Source organism: Perca flavescens, chromosome 12 (genome assembly GCF_004354835.1).
Source record: "Perca flavescens isolate YP-PL-M2 chromosome 12, PFLA_1.0, whole genome shotgun sequence".
Lineage (NCBI taxonomy): Eukaryota > Metazoa > Chordata > Actinopteri > Perciformes > Percidae > Perca > Perca flavescens.
The window spans coordinates 24,853,650-24,874,325 of NC_041342.1; the positions used below are offsets into that span (position 1 = coordinate 24,853,650).

A 20,676-nucleotide genomic window follows, 5' to 3' on the forward strand; every position below is an offset into this window, starting at 1 on the left:
ATGACACACACACTCTTTCTCTCACTTGTGCTTTTGTTTCACACTCAAATATACGTAAAAAAAAAAAAAAGTCACTTATTTTCATCTTTCTTTTAGGTTCTCTCCACGTTCAACAGCCTTTCTGTTATTTAACTCATAGAAAAAAAAATTTTTGACCTCATGTGATGCCATTTAGTTTAAACTGTGCATTTTTAAATAACAGTCATTTATGTCTGACCAAGATGAGCAACAGCGTGTGTAAAAAATCTGTCTGTTTAGCTTTATTGAAACATATTTCAACGCACACAAATACATCTGCTTTGTGGTTGGATAATGATTCTCATTATTGCAAAAGCATCAACTATTCACCTTAAAACAAGTGTTCTAAAATTATCAGTCTACTTTTCGCTGTGCGGTGAAATCCTAGGATTTTAAGTGAATAAAAAAAAAAATATATATCACCTGTTTCCTTCTGAACAATCTTGTATTCCACATATATCAGGTTCCCCCCCTGGCTGGAGTAGTGTTATATGGTCAAAAATCCTCGTTCTCTTGCTCGCCTATCACATTATTTCACAGCACGGCAGTCAGTCTGATTGTAACCAAGCCAGAGTATGCTCTGATCTTTCTCTCTGTCTTTCCCCGTTTTCTCTCTTTCTCTCTCTCAGCCACCCCCCTTTCCTTCTGCTTCTTTCTCACCCTTTATGTTACAGTACATCCGCCCACTCACCTTTACAGTGAAATAAAGAAAATAGGAAAATAATTGGGCATCTGAGCTGCTTCAAAGAGTAACGTTAGCACGTGAGTGTCAGTTGTTTTCCTTTTTTCCTTTTAAATCCAATCAAATTAGTTATTGCTTCTTGTGTCTTCAAGCTGAGTTCAAAAGGATCAAATGTCTGTGCACCTTCATGGGAAATGCTTTATGTAGATAGGTAGCTTATTTTATAAGACATCAGATATCAGACTGGATTAACAGGATATAGCATCAATTTCTCTGTGAGGATATTGGTTTAGTGTTTTCTTTTCTTTTTAGTATTTGAACAAATAAACCAGCCTGATGAAATATAGACATAATTTAGTATTTACAAAATGTAGCTTTCAGTAAAACTGAGGTAGCTTATCGGAGATGCTTTAAAACATCTGGCAAATCATTTCTGAAATCAAAAGTTAGCAACATTTACAACCTTCTTTAACACAATTGTAATATCTTTAAATCACCAGGCATATGCAGTTTGGATCACTACGGAATGAACAACACATAACACCTATTTTTTGTCGTTTGTCAAAGGAGCCTCTTCATTTGTTGTCCAACTAAGATCCACTCATATTCACTCATTGAATGCTTTATTTTCAAATATATCTGATATTTCCATGTCAATATCACCTGATCACAGTTTTAGGGATATGGTTTATTGTCTTTATGAGGAAGAAGATGAGCTCGGGCTGAGATCTGAGAGGAGAGAAACATCAGAGAAGGCTCCAGAAGTGGGGAAATAAATTAACACCACTTTGTCTTGGCTTTGTCTAAGTTAAACCAGACTGTTGTCTGTCAGCATTACTTTTTCCTTCTTCCCCTTTTCTCCACCTCAGAGTTTGACGATAGAGATGCGGCTGTTGAGCTCAGCTTTGTAGAGTCCAAAGCCCAAGCACACCGGCTGAGTGAACGAGGTGGAGAAAGTGTAGAGGTGGGTCAGGTTGTTTGATGGTCCCACCTCGGAGTAGGTGACAGTGCCTGCGCCGTAGTCCACGGCAACGGCAACTCGGTTGCCGGTCATTTGGTACGTGAGGCGGGTCTTCCTGCGGTTGTGCCAGGCAGCCAGCTTCCTGTCATGCTGTTGTGTCAAGCTCCATGATACCTGGACATGTAAGAAAGGCATTTTAATCAAGGGATCTGTTTTCCTTTTGGTAGAAACTTAACAATGGATTTGTCTATTGGCAGAAAATGAATTGCCAACAATTTCGATAATTGGTTAGTCTTTTTTTAAGTGAAATGAAAAAAATTCAATAGTTATTGCTTCTCAAAAGTCAAATATTTTGGCCTTTCTCTGATGTCTATGATAGTAAACCACATTATCTTTGAGGGTGGGACTGTTGGTTAGACAAAACAAGCAATCTAAATTGCACTCTGGGAAATTGGAATTCTTTTCAACTTTTTTCGGATATGTTATAGACCCTACGATAAATTGATCAATCAATAATAAAAATAATAATGCTACAAATGTGACATTTATCATATTTTAAATGGCTAAGCGCTGTCAACTAAACCATCTACTCTAGGTGGCATTTACAGTATACCTTGTTGTTCCCAAAGGCGTTGCCATCTTTCCCTTTCCGTCCAATACTTCTATAGCAGATGCCAATATCCCAGAATCCCTCAGCCTCCAGCTCCCAGTAGTGAGTCCCAGAGGTGAAGGCCTGGGCGGTGAGGACCTGCGGCCAGTGGTCGAAACGTTCGGGGTGAGCAGCACAGGGCAGGCGGTTTTTAACCCGTGTCACTGAGCGAAGATCATCAGAGATGCTCAACAGAGGATGGGCTGTGTTAGTGTCCAGAGTCAAAGGACTGGATACTGTTTGAGAGGGGAATAAAATAGAGTAAAAGTAAAAAAAAAAAATAATTAGAGCCAGGTAGCTGTTTCCCTGTTTCCAGTCTTGATGTAGAGCTGGGCAATATGGAGAAAATCAAATATCACGATATTGTAGGGTTGACTATTGGTGCTTTTACAAAAATATTTACTCAATGAGATTTGTGATAAAAAATCATCAGTAATGTGGATAATATGATTAAGTGCATAAAGGCAAATAAAACAGCTAGTAAGTTTGGTAAATTGAGACAATGACATCACTTTACTGTAATGCAGCGTTTAAAACCAGGAAAAGACAACACTTGTGTCATATTGCGATTTTACGATTTCCAAAATTTAAGATGATATCTAGCCTCATATATCGATAACGATATGATATCGATATATTGCCCAGCCCTGCTGGCTATAGCTTCATATTTAATGAACAAACATGAGAATGGTATTCATTTTTCTCATCAGACTCTCGGCAAGAAAGCGGAAAAAGCGCATTTCCAAAAATATTATCAAACCAGTCCTTTAAGAAAGTTAAATAAATGCCACTCACAGAGCTCCCTCTTGAGTTCACTGAGGCAGCGGAGAGTGCCGGTGATAAACTCTCGATACTTGCTCTCAATGTCCTCCAAGATGTGTTTCCTGTCCAGACTGACGGCATCAGGGATGAAAAGTGGGTTGTTCAGGTCGGCTAGTAACCTAGAAAGAGTGCAACAAACATTGCAGGAGGAAAACCTTGAAGCAGGAGCACATACAGACTAAAGGCTTGTGTAGTGAAATAATTGCTTTCAACCGTTCATTTTGTCGTCCCTTTATGTCTCACGGTCATTTCCATCTCCCACATACAAAGACTGTCTACCTACACACACATCAACGCGCCTAGTGAAGCTGACTTACTTTGTGTCATCTGATTGAAAGGCCTGAGGAAAGAATAGTCAAGGGCAAAACAAGACATAAAAATGATTAATTTACAGAAAGAACTACAAATGTCTCTGTGTATCCAGCCCAGCTGATAAGAAAGCAAACAAACACAAAGTTGAACCCTTACTCAAACTAACCACATCTGTGGCCCTGGATACAATATTTTCCTTACACAACATTAATACAAATATTTGCAGTAAATGGCTCTGCTTGGACTCTTAAAGTACCATAACTTAAAACTGTTTGAGGACAGCATCTTCTGTTGAGTTAAAAACTAAACTATTTGCCTCTTTAAAAAAAAGAAAAGATGAATTGGCTTTGTGCTACAACAATGGCAAGTCGAGCTGGGTTATTGAGATATTCTGCTTAGCACACCAGAAGGTATGTTGTTATCAATTGTATCAATGGTTTATTTCCACAACTGAGAGCACTGTATCGTATTATTAACAGTGGCTACCCTACTTATAATATACAATTCCAGGTATGATCAGGATCATGTACGTTTTTTTACGACCTAGCTACCTAGCTCTCAACAAATCCGTCAATATAGAGCAGCATGTCTGTTTAGCACCAAGTCTTACCCAGATGAGCAGGAAGGGGTCCGTCTCTGCCAGCAGTGAGGCCAGGTAGCGCTGTATGCTCAGCGCCTGGCACATGTCGCTTCTCACCCTGGAGCAGTCTTCATGCACACGCTTTATGACCTGCTGTTTCTCCTTCTTGGTGATCTCCCTCAGAGCATCGACCAGCCTTTTCACCTGGGCCTGCAGGTCTAAACCCAGCCGCTCCACCTGGGTGTGATCCTTCTTCAGAGAGTCCTGAAGTCATGAGAGATTGGTGGCCGGTGTCGGATCAATGATTGAGACATAAACAAAACATCTGATCCGTTTAAAAACACTTCAACGCGGTCAGTGTACCATGTGGGTCATAACTTGAGCAGTACAGGGTGTATAGAACATCTACTGAAAGAGCCATTATGTTGTGTTTTCCTTAAACATTTTTTTACTCACAGCCATGGTTGAATCAATGCCCTCATGCTCTTTTAGGATTTGCACTCCATCTTTCAGCTTCTCCTCTGCTTTGCTGAGCAGGGCCTGGAGAATGACCTGCGGAATCACACATAGATGAGCAGACACACACTCATAAACAAAAAAAAAACACATATGGTCTTCCTGCTGACCTTCAGATCCTCTTCCACTTGTCTTAGTGCCTTCACTTTGTGCTGAGCATGGCCTCCGTCCAGCAGACAGTCACTACACACATACACTCTCTCATCGGCACAATAGTAGCGCAATATCTCTGTGTGTGTCGGGCACCTTCGCTGGGAAAGGTCCCCCAGCGGATCCACCAACAGGTGGGTGCTAAACGCCGGTCTCTCCAAATGGGGTTGGAGGTGTTCGGCACACAGTGACACTTCACACTTCAGGCAGGTCTTGACAGCCAACAGTGGCTGTCCCTCTACTGCCTCGGGAGGGCAGCAGTCACACAGCACTTCACCGTGCTCCTCCTGACACTGGGGGCAGGTGAAGCGACTTTTGCCCTCAGCCTGGACGCACCAAGCCTCGCGGATGCAGGCGGAGCAGAAGCTGTGACCACAGGGCAGGGGGTGGGCCTGGCTGAAGAAGTCTCGGCACACAGAGCAGGTCAGCTCTTCCTCCAGGGACGACATAGTGAGCAGATGAAGGGTCCCGGATGTGTGTTTGTGTGTGTCACACAACGCTACTAACTAAACAGTGAATACACAAGAGAGAAATCAAAATCACATTAATGATTTGGATTGCAGTCAGTAATTGTACATGTTGATAAAAGGTAATCAGACATAATGTTGTGGGCCTGTGCAACACCAAATGAAAGACATTTGCACAAATCACATTCTGCTGCTACATGTAAGAATGCAGCGACGGGTAATAAGACACAGTGTGTATTGAGCTGGTGGCAAGTGGGAAGTCCTTGTTTCATCCCAACTGTGCACCAGTAATCCTGTCTACTGGGCTTTTGCCTACCGTGCTCTATGAATAGAATACTTAACCACTATTACTGGGAAAATGTGCGTTGGACAAAAATAACACCTCATGACCTAATGGAAGGAAGTAGGTGATCAATACATTTAAAAAAAAAAAAAAAAGAGTGACTTGCTGGTTATCAGAGTAAGGGTAAAGGGTTGCAACACTGACCTTAGATGAGCGTTAACTCGACTCAATCAGGCCCAAAGGGGATCAGGAGATCATCCTTGACAGCTTGTTAGCCTGATTTACTCTCTACATGTGCTCTGCATTTACATGTTTAACCACCAACTCACATATGTTCATCTCAACTGAATTTAAGGATACATTTAAATAAATGTCAATAACAAAAGTAGAGTTTCTTACCTGTTGGTGACCTGGTGTTTGCAGACTGTGGCCATCGATGAGTGTGTGTGGAGGCTAATCCTAACAGATTCACCTCCCCCAGTGGCACTGGACCCAGAGAGGTCACATGAGCCTGAGTAGGAGGGGGGTGCGGGGGAAATTATTAGGTAACTTAGAAGTAAACAGTTATCAGAAGATTTGTCTTATTTATTTTTAGTACTGTTAGTCCACCTTTTAAACCACCCTGACATCTGCATTTTGTGTTTTTAGATTGTGGTGTGAAACCTTCTTGAGTTCATCTTTATAACAGTGGTCCTACTTTACACACTTTATATGGCATTGTAAGTGGAAAAAATCTCTTTCCCTCTGTCTGTGGTACATATCACATGTTTTCCTGACTTTGGTTTTTGGGCAAGTACATTCTATAATTGCAGCTGCACACACAAGCACTGGTTTACTTTCACTTCATTGAGGATTTAACTGATGGTACATTTCCAAGTCATCAAGTTTAAAAGATAAAAAGAGGTGTATTTCAAATATAGTTTTTATTCCATAGCCCTTAAAAAACCACAAAAACAACTTCAGGCTGATTCCGTCAGGATAAATTATCAAATGCTACAACGCAACAAGTTATACAAGGACGCTCAGGGCATCCACTGCATGTAGAGAGATGGGGAAAAAAAGAATTAACTGTACATGTATCATCTGCATGTACACACACTTGTACATATTATGTATCCTAATGACTTTGGAGATCCTTCACATTTTCCTCTAGCGCCCCCATGAGGTTGACTTTTGTATTTTTAAGTGAAATGTTTCAACAACTTTTGGATGGATTGTCATTAATTGTGTGCACATATTCATGTTCCCCTCAGGATGAATTGTAGCAACTTTGGTGATAATCTGATGTTTTCTCTGGACAAATAAGGGTAATCTTCTTCAGTTTAAAGGAATAGTTTAACATTTTGTGAAGCTTATTTGCTTTCTTGCCGAGAGTTAGCTGAGAAAGTGGATACCACTCTCGTGTCTGTCCGTTAAATATGAAGCAGCCGCTTTGCTTCACTTAGTTTAGCTTAGCATAAAGTTTAGCATAAAGATTGGAAGCAGGTAGAAACAATCTCGCGGTAAAACCACACCTTTTCTTTCTTTTTTTAATATAATTTTTTGGGGCATTTTAGGCCTTTATTATTCCACAGTACAGATTAAGACATGAAAGGGGAGAAAGAGGGGGAATGACATGCAGCAAAGGGCAGCAGGTCGGAGTCGAACCCGCGCCAAACAGAAACTGGTTTACATAATTCCTTTCCAATGAAAGAGGTGGATAAAAGGCTACCAAAAAAAAATGATTACTGCTTTGCTGAAAGACAGTAACTAACTTCACTGCTCGAGCAGGGAATAAGAGTTGGGAATAAAATAAAGATGCAAAGGTAAATAATTCCTTCAGTTTCAATAGGGCCTTTGCCGCTGTCGGTGCTCGGGCCCTAATAATTCACCCTCTTCTGATACATTGTCTTGATAGTTGTTGTTTTTTTAAGTTCGTAGCTGGTGTTGGAAAACTTAAATATAAAAGATACCAATATTTAACTTGGATGCAAAACATTTTATGGATAAAATGACTATAAAATGTTCTGTGTCTTTCATTTACGTACAGGTCAGTTTGTTTTTGTTTAAGGATGTTCGCAGGAAGTTACAGCCAGTATAATATTTGATGAGCACAACTTTATCAGGCTCTCTGCTAAAGATAGTCATGCTCTCTCACCACACGATAAATGGAAAACAGCAACAACAAAAATATGACTTCATTGTGAAAAACTGCAGAGCTGAAAGCATCAAGGTTGATACAGATGTCCAACAACAGCCAGATGACTGGGATACATGAAAATGCTTCACTCTGTGGTAAAGATCCTGTCTATTACACAAATACCATTGGTATCGTGGTGGACTGGGTGATATTCCTTGTAGGACTACCTGAAGTCTGCCCGTCCTGCTACACTCTCCTGCATCTACTCAAGAAGGACAGAGCATCTCCGATCTTCGCCATAAACCTGCTCCTGTCAGATCTCATTCAGATCGGAATCACGATGGTCTTTATCATGAGTCGGTTCTTTGATGCCACCTTCTACCCCTTCGTCAGGGCCCGCTGCATCGCACGACTGTTTGTCCGCTTGGGACTGACCTCCAGTTTGGGTTTCATGTTGCTGATTTCTGCAGAGAGGTATTTAATGGTGGCCTATCCAGTGTGGTACTTCATTAAGAACAGTGCAAAGATATCCATCCTTATCTCAGTGTGCATGTGGACATTTTCACTGGCCTACTCCTCTTTGGATTATGCCGTCTTAATCCACACCAGATTCTCCTTGTTGCTGTTCTCCATCATCTGCCTCCTCCCTGCCCCGTTTCTTGTGGGTCTCTTCGCAGCCACGTGGAAAGCCCTCAACAAGAGTACAGGCATGAGACATGACACGAAAAACCGGAGGAGAGTTTTGTGGGTTCTGGGCCTGGTGTTGGGGTCGTACACAGTTTTGTTCTTGCCCTTCAGTTTCAGGAACCTCTACTACTCGATCAAAGTTGACAATGCCTCAGAGGCTGAGGACAAGGTCAGGGATTTTTCCAGTGTCTTGACCAGTGCTCTGGTCTATCTTAGCCCTTTAATAGACTCTTTAGTCTATATTTTCATTAGGAGGGACATAAGGGGCACAGTGGAAGCATTTCCATGCTGCAAAACACCTCTGATGAAGCTTAAGGAATTTAAGGACAAGCTAACAGACACTTCCCAGACAGAGACGGCTTTGTAATTAATTGGATAAGTGGTTTAAAAAGGCAACTGCATCTAGGAGGAAATTTTTCATCACACCCCTTGTATCGTGGCTTAGACTTATCTGTTTTTCTCATGACATGCCAAACTACTTTGCATTTCTGAATTATCTTACAAACCAGAAGTGTCAATTCTTACATCAGGGCCCATATCACAAAGCAGGGGAAATGAAGTCAGCTGGAAAACCCAAACCACTATAATAATGCTGTTTCTTAGGGGCACACCCTTTAGCGTCTCCCCCAGTGTGCCTACCCCCACATACACACATTGTCTGAACAACTGAAGATGCCTCTGAGCATGAGCTGAAGAAACTCTTTATAGAGGGGAATTATTTGTGAATAAGAATATAAGTGTCTTTGCTTATTACCTGCTTTTACTGTATTTTTTTCTTTAAAACATTGATTGTTTAAAAAAAAAAAAAACATGCATTGTCTACACTTTACAGACAGGTTATTATTAAAATGATCAGGTAAACTTGAGCCACATTTAAATAATAAGATACTCAAGCTAATTGCAACTATGTCTTTGAGAGACACCTAGTGGCTTTACTGATGTAAGACCAGAGCACCTGTCAGCCACAGTGTGCCAGGAGACATGGTAGTGAGTTGGTAAGACATGTCCAATCAATATAATGGTAATTCCAAAAAGTTGGAAAATTGTCCAAGCAACATGATGATGTTCAACAGAACTGCAATAGATAAAGTGGATGAATTATCTTGGTTAAATTGTCATGTATAGATAAAAATATGCCATCTGCAGTTCGTAGCCTTTCAGCACCAGATACAGCAGGCTGAGTGAATCAACAAATACTGTAAACAATCACCGCATTTTTGCAAATGGACATTGTGAAAAATATCACCTTTAATGACACTTTTGATCAATAATGATGGAGTTTCTTCAAAGTTAGTCATTTTTCATAAAGTGTCTATATGAATTTTGTCTGTGCACGTGTTCTCATTGTAGATGCCTGATATGTGGTATCCTGGTTTATATTAATTTCATCATCAGAGGAGGAGGCTGTTAGGGCTCATGATTATTCTGAGACTATAGGTTTGTGTTATATTGAATAATATTGGACGTAAGCCATCTGAAGCACTATTGTTATCGATGGAACATGACGGGTCGAGAAAAATAAGGACCTCAAACTAACAATTCTAAGATATTTTGTCCCAAGATAAAGTCGAGAATATACTGTCATGCAAGCCAAAGGACAAAAATAAATATGTTTTTGTCTTGAAACGTCAGAGCTTAAAATATGTCAAAGTCATGCTGGAGGTCCTGTAACAGATATGATGTCTAAACAACAAACAACCCCAGAATTCAAATTTACTTGAAGCAAGTCCGACAGCCTTGCATAGTCAGCACTAGATAATCCAATCCATTCTCAAAACAAGTCAGACTAGATTTGAAATCTAAATATAAGATTATCTTTCTGATTTAGAAATATAATTTTTTTGCAGTGATCCATGTGCTTCGAAGAAATCCATAACAATCCCACCGATTTTAAGACACTCAAGAGGAATGCTATAGCTATTCATGGAACTGTAAACACCACTCAGACCTATTATTGACTTTAGTCATTATATATTTTCAGAATATTGTTTCCAAATGACCTAAATATGATGGTGAAGAGGTACCTGCCTTTGTCTGTGAAAATAGTCGCATCAGGGTAATGTTGGCTGTTAGTGTGCTTCCTCCATTATAAGTCAAAAACCTAAAATAGATATATTAAGACTGTAAAAAGAACTCATTTTATCTGTAGGGATGGCACGTGCAGTGCCAATGATCCAACATTTTAAAATATTACTGTTATCACTGAGACTAAATATATTCTATCAAACTATGAAAAAAAATATGAATTAGGATTTGTTTTGACAATGGGATGGGGGAGTGGGGCAATCATGCACACCTGTACAAATCTTAAATCACCATGAGAACAGCCAGGCATTAGAGGTGTGTGTGTGTGCCCGGGCCTGCACTCCTATGTGAGATGCACACCGAGAGCCAATGTGGAGGTAACCGTGGTCACTGTTTCCCAGAGGACCGTCTGGCGGCGAGGGCCATTAATTATAAGAGACAGGGAGACAGACAGACAGACAGACAGACAGTACCGCAGAGAGCGCAGACAGGCCTGACAGGAGCAGGCCCCGACAAATAGGCTACAAAGAAAGGAGGAAGAGCAGCACGCACGGCCAAGAAAAATAATCCTCCCCTTGTAGCGAGTACAGCTATCTTCACCGCCCCTGCTTCTACTCCTGCCAGTGGACTATGAGTAAATACATTCAGGCATAATAACCCTTTGTCATAAGAGAAAGAAACGCGATTTGCGACGGAGATAAATAATTGAAAAAAAAATGCGTCTGTCCGACTGCGCATCCCTGGGAGTGAATAGGGAATTGCTGCGCCAGTGTCCCGGCTGAGAGACGGAGCCGATCTTACCCAACATAAGCTCCTGAGCTTCCCCTTCGTGTTATATTACACAATATCGCTGCCAAAAAAAATCATCGTTTCAAACATGGTAAGTTGTTTTTGTGTTATATTTCAAGCGGTTGTGTCGGCGACGAGCGGCCTGTGGGGGAAATGCACATCCGGGACTGCATTTTTTTTTTTTCGAGAAGTCAAAATATTTTATGAATCATAACTTGTTATGATGTGTGAGCGCGCGTGGCGTGCAACAGGTCGCCGTACAGTAGCGGGGACGCGCATCTCTCCGCCGTATTTTGCGCTTGTTTCGAAACATTGGTGTTAAAACGTCCGACCGTCGGATAGCGAACATATTGGCAAGATGGCACGAAAAATAGGCTACCAATGCGTTGTTGGCACAATAGAGTTCTGGTTAAAAAAGCAACGATATTCTCTCTTTTGACTGTTTAATAACTATGAGAGTTATCACTTCTTTCTCTTTGACAAAATACTATCGATTACGTTATGACGCGAATGTTTATAGCCTAATTAGCCTATTTTCTTTTCGATCATTTTATATTGTACGGAAATCACTGCTCGGTTTGCATAGAAAAGTGTCCATAGGCCCATTACAGAAATCACATAGTCCGGAGTTAAACTGCATTTCGTATCAAATGAATCGGACTTGCAGTGTCCAACAAAGGAAGACTATTTTAAATAATTCAGACACAAATCATTGCTTGACTGCTACATTGTGAGGATCTATAACATTCAGACTTTATGTCAAGGCTCGGATGCAGTTTATTATTCTGTCCAAGCCTCAGAGAAACCTAGAAGAGGTGTGTGTGTGGGGGGGAAGAAACACAGGGCCCGGGTGAAAAATTATTTTTCTCCTCACTCTGGCTGTGTCTTTCTTTCACTAAGTTACTTCTCTCCACGTGGTAAGCAGTCGGGAAGAGGGTGAAAAGGGAGCATTGTGTCTCTAGTCAGTGGCCTTATGTGTTGGAGAGGCTCTGAGAGGGTGATGTTCACTCAGCTGTGCTCCTCTACGCCATTGTTGCAAATTCCACCTCATTTCAGCCGCTCTGTTTACTGAGCTCACACAGAAGGAGCCTGTTAGAGACGGCCGGAGCACCGTGAAACCTTAGAATATTCGATATGAAGACTTCGATATGTGCATGTGTGACAAGGTGGCTTCTGACACAATGTTTTTTTTTTTTTTTTTATGTTTAAAAAAAAAAGTATTTATTTAACCGAGCTGGCGTTGGCTTTTGCGCCCACCTGTGCGCACAATTTCCTTAAGACGCACACGTTGAGATTTTATAGGCTCACATCAGTAATCGAAAGCTCAGGCAAAGGCCTTTTATGTGATTAACTTGAGCGTCAATGCATGAGGGTTTACTAAAGAGAGGCAGTGGACTCTTGGCTCAAAAGAAGGGGTGTTCACTCGCCATTTGAATGTAAAGTAGAGGTGTGTGTGTGTGTGTGTGTGTGTGTGTGTGTGTGTGTGTGTGTGTGTGTGTGTGTGTGTGTGTGTGTGTGTGTGTGTGTGTGTGTGTGTGTGTGTGTGTGTGTGTGTGTGTGTGTGTGTGTGTGTGTGTGTGTGTGTGTGTGTGTGTGTGTGTGTGTGTGTGTGTGTGTGTGTGTGTGTGTGTGTGTGTGTGTGTGTGTGTGTCCAAGTCCAACGGTGCGCTTTGAGAAAAGGGAGACTTGTTGAGGGGGAAAAAGAAAACTGTCACACATGCCTCTTTGGCACAGTAGTTCTGTTTTTCTTTCTCTGCACCACAATGCCACTGACATGGATACGCTTTGAGACTAATCAATCCGGAGCATCAATTGTCAATTTTTTGAAGATGATACTCTAGTTATTCTACTTTATTTTTTTTCCCTCTAAGTAATTTAGATACCTACTTTTTTCAGTGCGCAGGGATACAGAATAAAAGTTTTGTGTTGGCCAATGCGCCCCTGCGTCGATCCCATCCTGCAGAAGCATGTCCCGTCGGAAACAGAAACGACCCCAGCAGCTTATGAACCTGACCCTCGGTGCCTGTCGGATACTTAAACATGGTGAGGAATAGACTATTGATTAAAAGAATACTGGTTATTCAGTGGTATTGGAATCACATTAAATGGAAAGTTTAGACCTCAAAGATTTTACTTTTCCTCAACATGCACATATTGTGCCAGTTGCTCATAGTGTATAGATAGATGATCCTTTTATGGTATATCTACTATATCATTATAATGCAGGCCTTAAACTGATGCTTTAACTTTTTGATAAACTTGTGACCTAGGATGACTTGTCCAACCTCATATGGGAAATACCAGTTTTGGAATTTGAACAGAAATGTCATTATGGGCAGTTAAGACTTGTTAATTTTGTTGAGGTGATCATTTAATCTCCATCATCATTTCTAAATGGTTTCTTACCAGAATTATTAAATAGCTAAATTAATTCAATTTGCATTGGGTTAAAGGCTACTTGAACGCTAAGAAAAAGAAGGGTTGTTGGAATAATTGGCCTACAGACAGTCTTTAATTATTTGTGGTTGCATTAGCTGCTTTCTTTGCCCTGTAAAACCCAAATGTCTTCACTCCTCATCATGGCCAAGTTCAAAGACACAGACCACCCAGAAGGAGGCGATGTACAGTAAATCCCCAGAAAAATAATTGCTGAAAACAACGTATAGTGAATTTGAAAATGTGTTACAAGAAGTAAGATACAGTCTTGGTAGAAGCAAAGAGATGAGAATGTCAAGGAAAAGAAAACTTTGTGAGGCACTGTATAAGGTGTTCTAACTGCAATAGCATTAGACTCTATAGTCCTCCCTCAGCTTTGTTGCTGGGCACTGAAGCATGAACATACCCATGAAGAAGTGTGTGTATGTATGTGTGTGCACGCAAGTGTGTGTATTTGTGTAGGTCTGTTCACTCTAGTTACAGGAGTAGGGCCCACATTGTGTCATACAATTGTAGATTTTGAGCAAACAGGAGTTAGTTCTGTATGTGTTAGTGTGTGCATGAGCAATCCTGTGCATACAAAGTACTCACTCTTTTGTGTCTGTGTATTGTGCATTGACAGGTATGCTGTGTATGTGCTTTTATATCTGTCACTCTATGCTCTTCTTTGGGCTAAGTTAGCTTGTTAATGGTTTATGAGTCATCACATCTGTCTGTTTTCTTTGCGCTACACCTCTCTTCCTCTGCCTGGCTCTAAACCGTATCAGGAATGCAACCTCAGAGTGTTTAAGGTCAAGTCTGCCAGCCAATCAGGCACCCAGTACAGTGTCCAGTACCCAACCAGGACCTAACCCTTAGCACCCCATTGAGCTACTGGGGGAAGGGCTCTTAAGGAGATGAAAGAGATGGATTGAATGGAGGAAGGAAGAAAGAGAGAGGGACAGGGATGGAAGAGTAGTGTGTGGATGTGGCTTCTTTTTATTGGGGAGGGGGGGTTAAAGTCCATTGTCTTGTGCATGTTGCCCTGGAAACAAGGTAGGCTACTCTACGGGTGAGCAGTATATTCTTGCGTATTCTTTGTGTGCATGTGTGTGTTTTGTGTGCGTGTGTCAGTGCCGTGGTTGGGAGGCTGCAGGTGATGAGGATAGACAGGACAAAGAGGTAAAGAAAACAGTGGTGGATGAGAAGGTGGTGGAAATTAAGCAAAAATGTAAAGTCAACTGAATTCTTCCAATTCCTAGACATCAAGTAGCCACCTAATAACATCCTTTACTTCTTACTGCTGGTTTTTGTAAGTTGTTTATAAGTGCCCTGAAATTTAGATTTTTACTTAAAATAGTTTTTGAATTGTATTATAAAAAAGATTGTAGACCATTATGTAAACCTTGATAATTTTGTTATTTTTACATTTAGGATTTTTTTCTTTCTTTCAATTTCCTTAGATGACAACTTGGCAGTGAAGTCAAACTCTTTTCCATTTATCCTGGATTCTCCCTTGTGCTCTTCATCGTCCTCTCTTCAAAGCTCCCAGTTGACCCCCGCTCTCCGTTCATCTTTCAAGGGCTCTCAGACTCCCTCTTTACCCATTGAGGGTCCACCAATATCCTGCTCACTGAGCCAGCCCTCCCACCAGCCCCTCAAAGACCCACAGCCCTCCCTCTCTCCTGGCTTCCCTTACTCCTCTCTCTCTTCCCAAACTCAACATCCACCTTCCCTTCAACTGTCTGGTTGCAATTCTACGTCTTCTGCAAGTGCCCTCATCCACCCTTCCCGAAGCGCACACATGGCCTCTCCCAAGTTGGGGTTATCAGCCACCACCACCACCTCTTCTTCCTCCTCATCGTCCTCTGCCTCCCTATGTCCTCCACCGCACCCTGGAAGCCCCAGCCGTGTGCCTGAGGGCCCCCCAAGTCCTGTTACTCCCACTCCCAGCCCAGGAGTGACCTCTGCCTCAGCTGCACCGTCTAGGGCCCAACTGAGCATTGCCCTGATCCTGGAGGAGCTCCGGGTGCTTCAGCAAAGGCAGATCCATCAGATGCAGATAACCGAGGAGATCTGTAGACAGGTGCTACGCCTCGGTGGAGCCTCCTATACTATAGACACACCCTCCCAGCATCTTCTCCCTCCCCTGCCTCAGCTCTGTCTAGAAGGCAGCAAAAGGGCAGCCAGCCCAACTACCCAGCCAACTGCAGCTCAGACTTCCACCTCTGTTGCTCCTCTCCTGGCATGTTTCTCCTCCCTGCTACCTTCTCAGGCAGCCAATAAACCCACAAAGCCAAGCAGTTCCTTGTCTCAAATCCTGCAGCCCCACAAGCCCCAGATGGAAGGGACAGGAGGGACTGCAGGGGCTCATGGTTATCTGAGGATGAGTTCTCGATCCTCAGCTCCCTCCACCTCTTCCTCTGCTGCCATCTCTATGGCTTCCTCCACATATCCGCTGGCCTTGTCTTTAGCTCTGCCCAACCGCTATCTTCATGAGAAATCTCCAAATACCACTTCTGTGAGTGGGCACAGTGGCTTGTCCTTTCTAAACTCATCCCTCCCCACATCAGTATCTATGGTCCCAAACTCCCAAAATGCTCTGCAATCTTTCTCTGGAGGAGCGGACTCTTCCTCTGCATCCAGCTCCACCACTACTGGCCGCCTCCAACATGCCTGCCGCTTTTGTGGAAAAATGTTCAGCAGTGACTCTTCCCTACAGATACATCTACGCTCACACACAGGGGAACGACCCTACCAGTGTCCAGTGTGCCTCAGCCGCTTCACCACACGAGGCAACCTCAAGGTGCACTTCCTACGCCATCGTGAGCAAAACCCAGAGCTCTCACTTTCACTCCTGCCACCTTCTTTGTTTGGAGTAGCATTAGGGGCCACTGGGGGATCAGATATGGGACAGACAATGAGCAGTAGTAGCAGTACTAGTGGCATGAATATGATACAGAAGAAGCCAAAAAGCAGGCCTGAGGATGAAGCATGTGGAGATAATGTGGAGGTTAGTGGTACCAGCACTGGCTTCTCTCTGGGAGCCTCTGGAGGATCTGCCCCTTCTACTCTACCCCTGCCCCCTAGTGTAGACCTGGCTTTGATTTCCCACTCTCTCCTGCAGCTCAATAGGGCTGCTGCTGTTGCAGCGGCAGCCTCTATCACTTCTGGTTCATCCTCATCTTTTTCAACCTCCACCTCTTCTCTGGCTACCTCTCTTCTCTCCAACCCTTCATCTTCCAACATCACAGGGTTATTCAAGGGTGCCAAGCAGCAGCACTTTGATGAGAACACCCCCCCTCACGCACCAATGCTTTCTCCTGCTGCCTACTCCCAGCTAGCCCATCTACCTAAGCTCCTTTTCCCATCTGTCTCAACTTCTTCCTCTACCCCTACTGCACACTCATCCCTCTACAACCATCCAGCCTTGGGCTTGCTACGTAGCCCACTACCTTCTACTCCAGGCTCCCACCAACTTGCTTCTTCCAGCTATTCTCAGCTTTCTTTCCCTTTCTCTTCGTTTCCTAAAGTCCCAGGTCCACCCACCACCACTTCATCCTCCCTGCTTCCCTCCATAGCTACCTCCACTCCTACATCTGAAACCTCCAAGCTGCAGAGGCTGGTGGAGAAGCTAGAGAAGGCTCCCCACTCCTCTTCTCCATGGACTTCTTCCTCTACTTCCACCTCCATGCTGGAGATGTTATCTAGCAGTGCCACCACCTCTGCAAGTTCAGCTAGCAGTCGTTTCACAAATGCCAGCACTTCGACCACATATGTCATGGCGTCCCCACCATCTTCAACTCGTGCTTCCACTTCTGTTTCAAACTTTACCCATGAGATGGTTGCTGCCCTAGGCATGAGTGCCAATGGAGCAAGTGCCATGGTGGAGGGCTTGCTACCATCACTAAGCATCACGGGTCCAGCTGGTAACCTGACAACCAATCAGTGTGGGGTGTGTCTACGGGTGCTGAGCTGTCCCAGAGCACTGCGTCTGCACCAGGCTACGCACCTTGGAGAACGCCCTTTTCCATGTAAGATATGTGGCAGATCCTTCTCTACCAAAGGCAGCCTGCGGTCACATCTGGCCACCCATCATGCCCGACCACCCAATGCACGTGTCCAGAACTCTTGCCCACTGTGCCAGCGTAAGTTCACTAATGCCCTAGTGCTCCAGCACCACATCCGTATGCACCTTGGTGGACAGTTGCCCACAGATGGCACAGAGGATTCTGCACATGAGATGCCAGCTGAATCTAATGTCAAACCCTTGTCACAATCTCAATCCCAGTCCACTGACCCAAATACTGTTTCTAGTAAAACACCTCCTCTAGCAGGCCACTCTAAGAGCCCAGCCCCAAGCTCACAATTTCAAACTTCAGCAGTTGGCTCGGTCCCTCTATCTGAAAGTACGAAATCAGTTGAGCTCACCAAAAATCAGAGTAAGTCTGGGCCCTCTAGCCCAGACCTCATCCCCCCCTCTGACCTAAGCCCTGACCCCTTCATGAATCCTACCACACAAACTCCACCACCAGGCAGTGTAGAACCCCCTGTCCTTTGTGTCAGTGCCCCCTTGCCAGCTTCCAAGCAGACAGATAAAGCTTCCCTAGTTGGCAAAGACAACCAAGTTGAACAAGTAACTGGCAATGTCCATCTTCCTAAATCCACCCCCTTACCAATTTCCTCCACTGTTACCAAAACCACAGTGTCATCTAATGCTATGGAAGTGGACTGCGGAGAGGATGAAGCATCTACCTCTTCCAATGTCTTCCTTGGCTCCAGATCAAACCTGGAGGATATACAAAGCACACCTGTCCTTGGTGACCCCTTTGCTTACACCTGTCCCAGTACCTCCACTGACCCCATCCTGAGTCAAGATGTTCCTAATGTTATTGCAACACCAACCTTGGAATCAGAGTCAGTCTCCCCAAGGCCCCAATCACCAGAACCCATGGAAGAAGACAAAGATCAGTCTTCTCCACCAGCAACACCAAAGCAAGACCAAGGAACTGTGCCTGATGAGGACCCCAATATGATGTCTACTTTAAATACTGCTGACACTGTTAGTGCTGAAGTAAGGGGTTCATCACAGAGAGCTTCCACTTTTGTAAGGGAGACACGTCAGAGCTTTCATTTTGGTTCATATGGGAGGGAAGATCGTGTGGAAAATGTTAAGATTAGTGGATTGGCTCCAAATGAAGCACTGGATGATTCTGTCCCCATCAACCTCGCCCCAACCCTCCCATCTCCAATGTCTCGTCCTGAGAAGAAGACCTACTGCTGTGCTGAGTGTGGAAAAGAGTATGCCAGTCGCAGTGGACTGAAGGTGAAGAAAAAAATTGTTCGATATAAAATAAACTTGATGAGGTGTGTGTGTGTATATGTGTATATATATATATATGTGTGTGTGTGTATATATATATATATATATATATATATATATATATATATATATATATATATATATATATATATATATATATATATATATATATATATATATATGTATATATATATATATATATATATATATATATATATATATATATATATATATATATATATATATATATATATATATATATATATATATATATATATATATATATATATATATATATATATATATATATATATATATATATATATGAATGATGCATTTACAGGAGTTTTAGTATAGAATGAAAGCTGTAAATATAAAATGATGTATGTGTAAGAAATTGCTAAAGGATTGCTTTATGTTACCAGGGGCACATGAAGCACCATGGTGTGGTAACCAAAACAACACGTACACCAGCCCGGAGTAGTCGTTCCTCCACTGATCAACTTCCTTCTTCCACATCTATGACTTCCTTGAACATTCCTGCTACCAGGAGCTCAGCAGGCTTCTGGAACCAGTACCAAGCCTTCCTCAACACCAGTAACGAGCCAACTGATGAGCCAACCGCTGGAAGCCAAGGAGAGAATGAGTTAGCACGGTCTGCAAAATCACCCATTCGATCTCCAATGGATCAAAGAGCCGCCGAGGAAGAGTCTAGTGAAGGGTTATAACTCGAGTCAGCTCGTGATTGGCTAAATAACAACATTCTGGTGTTTTCAATCAATGTTTACCTTTTGGTGACTGTAAGAACATTTGCATAGTACTGCTTCCTTAACACATTTCAAGTAGCCTGTCAGTTTGATAGTCACAGTAATATGTTTGTATGTGAAAGTTGTGAGTCAGTCAGCCTGGTCTTGTGTTTAAAAAAAGAGACAGCTAATGTACAAATAAAATGAAAATATTCAAGAAGTAACAAAGTCCAGTTTTTGCTAGATTTGATTAAAAAGTTACATTACCGTTGTTTGGCTGAAGTTGTTAATAGTTTGATGCACATTCTAATAAAGAGTATCCCTGTTGTATCAATGTTTCATATCAGACCTGGGTCAAATAATTATGAGTTGATGTTTTTTACATACCAGGCACAGTAAGGTTAACCACGTTTGAACAAATTTGATTAGCTAGTTATTGAGTCACAGTACACTAAAAGAATAGTTTCAAATAATTGTATGTAAACATTTCGGTACTCAACCTGTTGTGCCGTTTACCAAATCTGAACCAACTGGCACCAAAGGAGGCTCAAGCTCACCAAAATTTAATTTCTTTGCAAATGCTTCTCAACCTTGGTCTGTTTCATATCTAAAAAATGATTTCCTTCAGTCACAGAGGGAACGGATAGAAATGAGGAAATTAAGTAAGCGAAGTTGTGCTTAGCAAGATCACACAAGGCCAACAAACTGAATGTGTTTTTGTGGGGAAAATTAAGTCTTTTGTCCCCCTTCTTGTGGTTCAGATAAACTACTCATGTCATTGTGATTTACTTTTCACTATATTGTCCTGTCAAACCAGAAGCACAGCTGCAGTGTTTGTGAACCCAGTAAGGACATGGTCATCTGTGTGACCTTTGACCTTCAGCTTTGTGAATATTATGATTGTGTTTGGTCTAAAAGTAATATCTGTAACACTTTTTCAGTTACTAAAACTATAAGTTGCTATATATATATCAGAAGTATATGTCTGTTGGTTGTAAGCTGTACTTTAAGTATCTCCATATTAAAAAGCAATTTGAAAAAAACAAAAAAGACCTTGCTCTGTCTTGTTTGAGGACCATGTACACATGCTTGTAGACATTAGTGTATCCAGTTATAACTTCCATGATCCCGC

The 20,676-nt window shown here is 42.4% G+C and overlaps 2 protein-coding genes across 6 annotated transcripts; one reads left to right on the top strand and one right to left on the bottom strand.

The window, feature by feature from the left end:
• Nucleotides 1-3,127: 3,127 nt before the first annotated feature.
• Nucleotides 3,128-5,944, bottom strand: trim110 (tripartite motif containing 110). The gene is made up of 5 exons (XM_028593649.1): nucleotides 5,840-5,944; nucleotides 4,651-5,196; nucleotides 4,481-4,576; nucleotides 4,055-4,288; nucleotides 3,128-3,251 (listed from the first exon to the last, which is right to left on the bottom strand). The coding sequence occupies exons 2-5, from the start codon at nucleotides 5,137-5,139 to the stop codon at nucleotides 3,213-3,215; spliced, it is 858 nt and encodes a 285-aa protein (XP_028449450.1). The 5' UTR covers nucleotides 5,140-5,196; nucleotides 5,840-5,944; the 3' UTR covers nucleotides 3,128-3,212.
• A 4,613-nt stretch (nucleotides 5,945-10,557) lies between these two features.
• sall2 (spalt-like transcription factor 2) lies at nucleotides 10,558-20,332 on the top strand. Of its 5 annotated transcripts, none has more exons than XM_028593604.1 (4): nucleotides 10,558-11,151; nucleotides 12,957-13,103; nucleotides 14,939-18,801; nucleotides 19,224-20,332. In XM_028593604.1, the coding sequence occupies exons 2-4, from the start codon at nucleotides 13,028-13,030 to the stop codon at nucleotides 19,524-19,526; spliced, it is 4,242 nt and encodes a 1,413-aa protein (XP_028449405.1). In that variant the 5' UTR covers nucleotides 10,558-11,151; nucleotides 12,957-13,027; the 3' UTR covers nucleotides 19,527-20,332. The 5 variants fall into 5 exon arrangements, with proteins under 5 accessions (XP_028449405.1, XP_028449406.1, XP_028449410.1 ...); XM_028593605.1 differs by having other exon boundaries at nucleotides 10,558-10,905; XM_028593606.1 differs by having other exon boundaries at nucleotides 10,564-10,648.
• The last annotated feature ends 344 nt before the right edge of the window (nucleotides 20,333-20,676 follow it).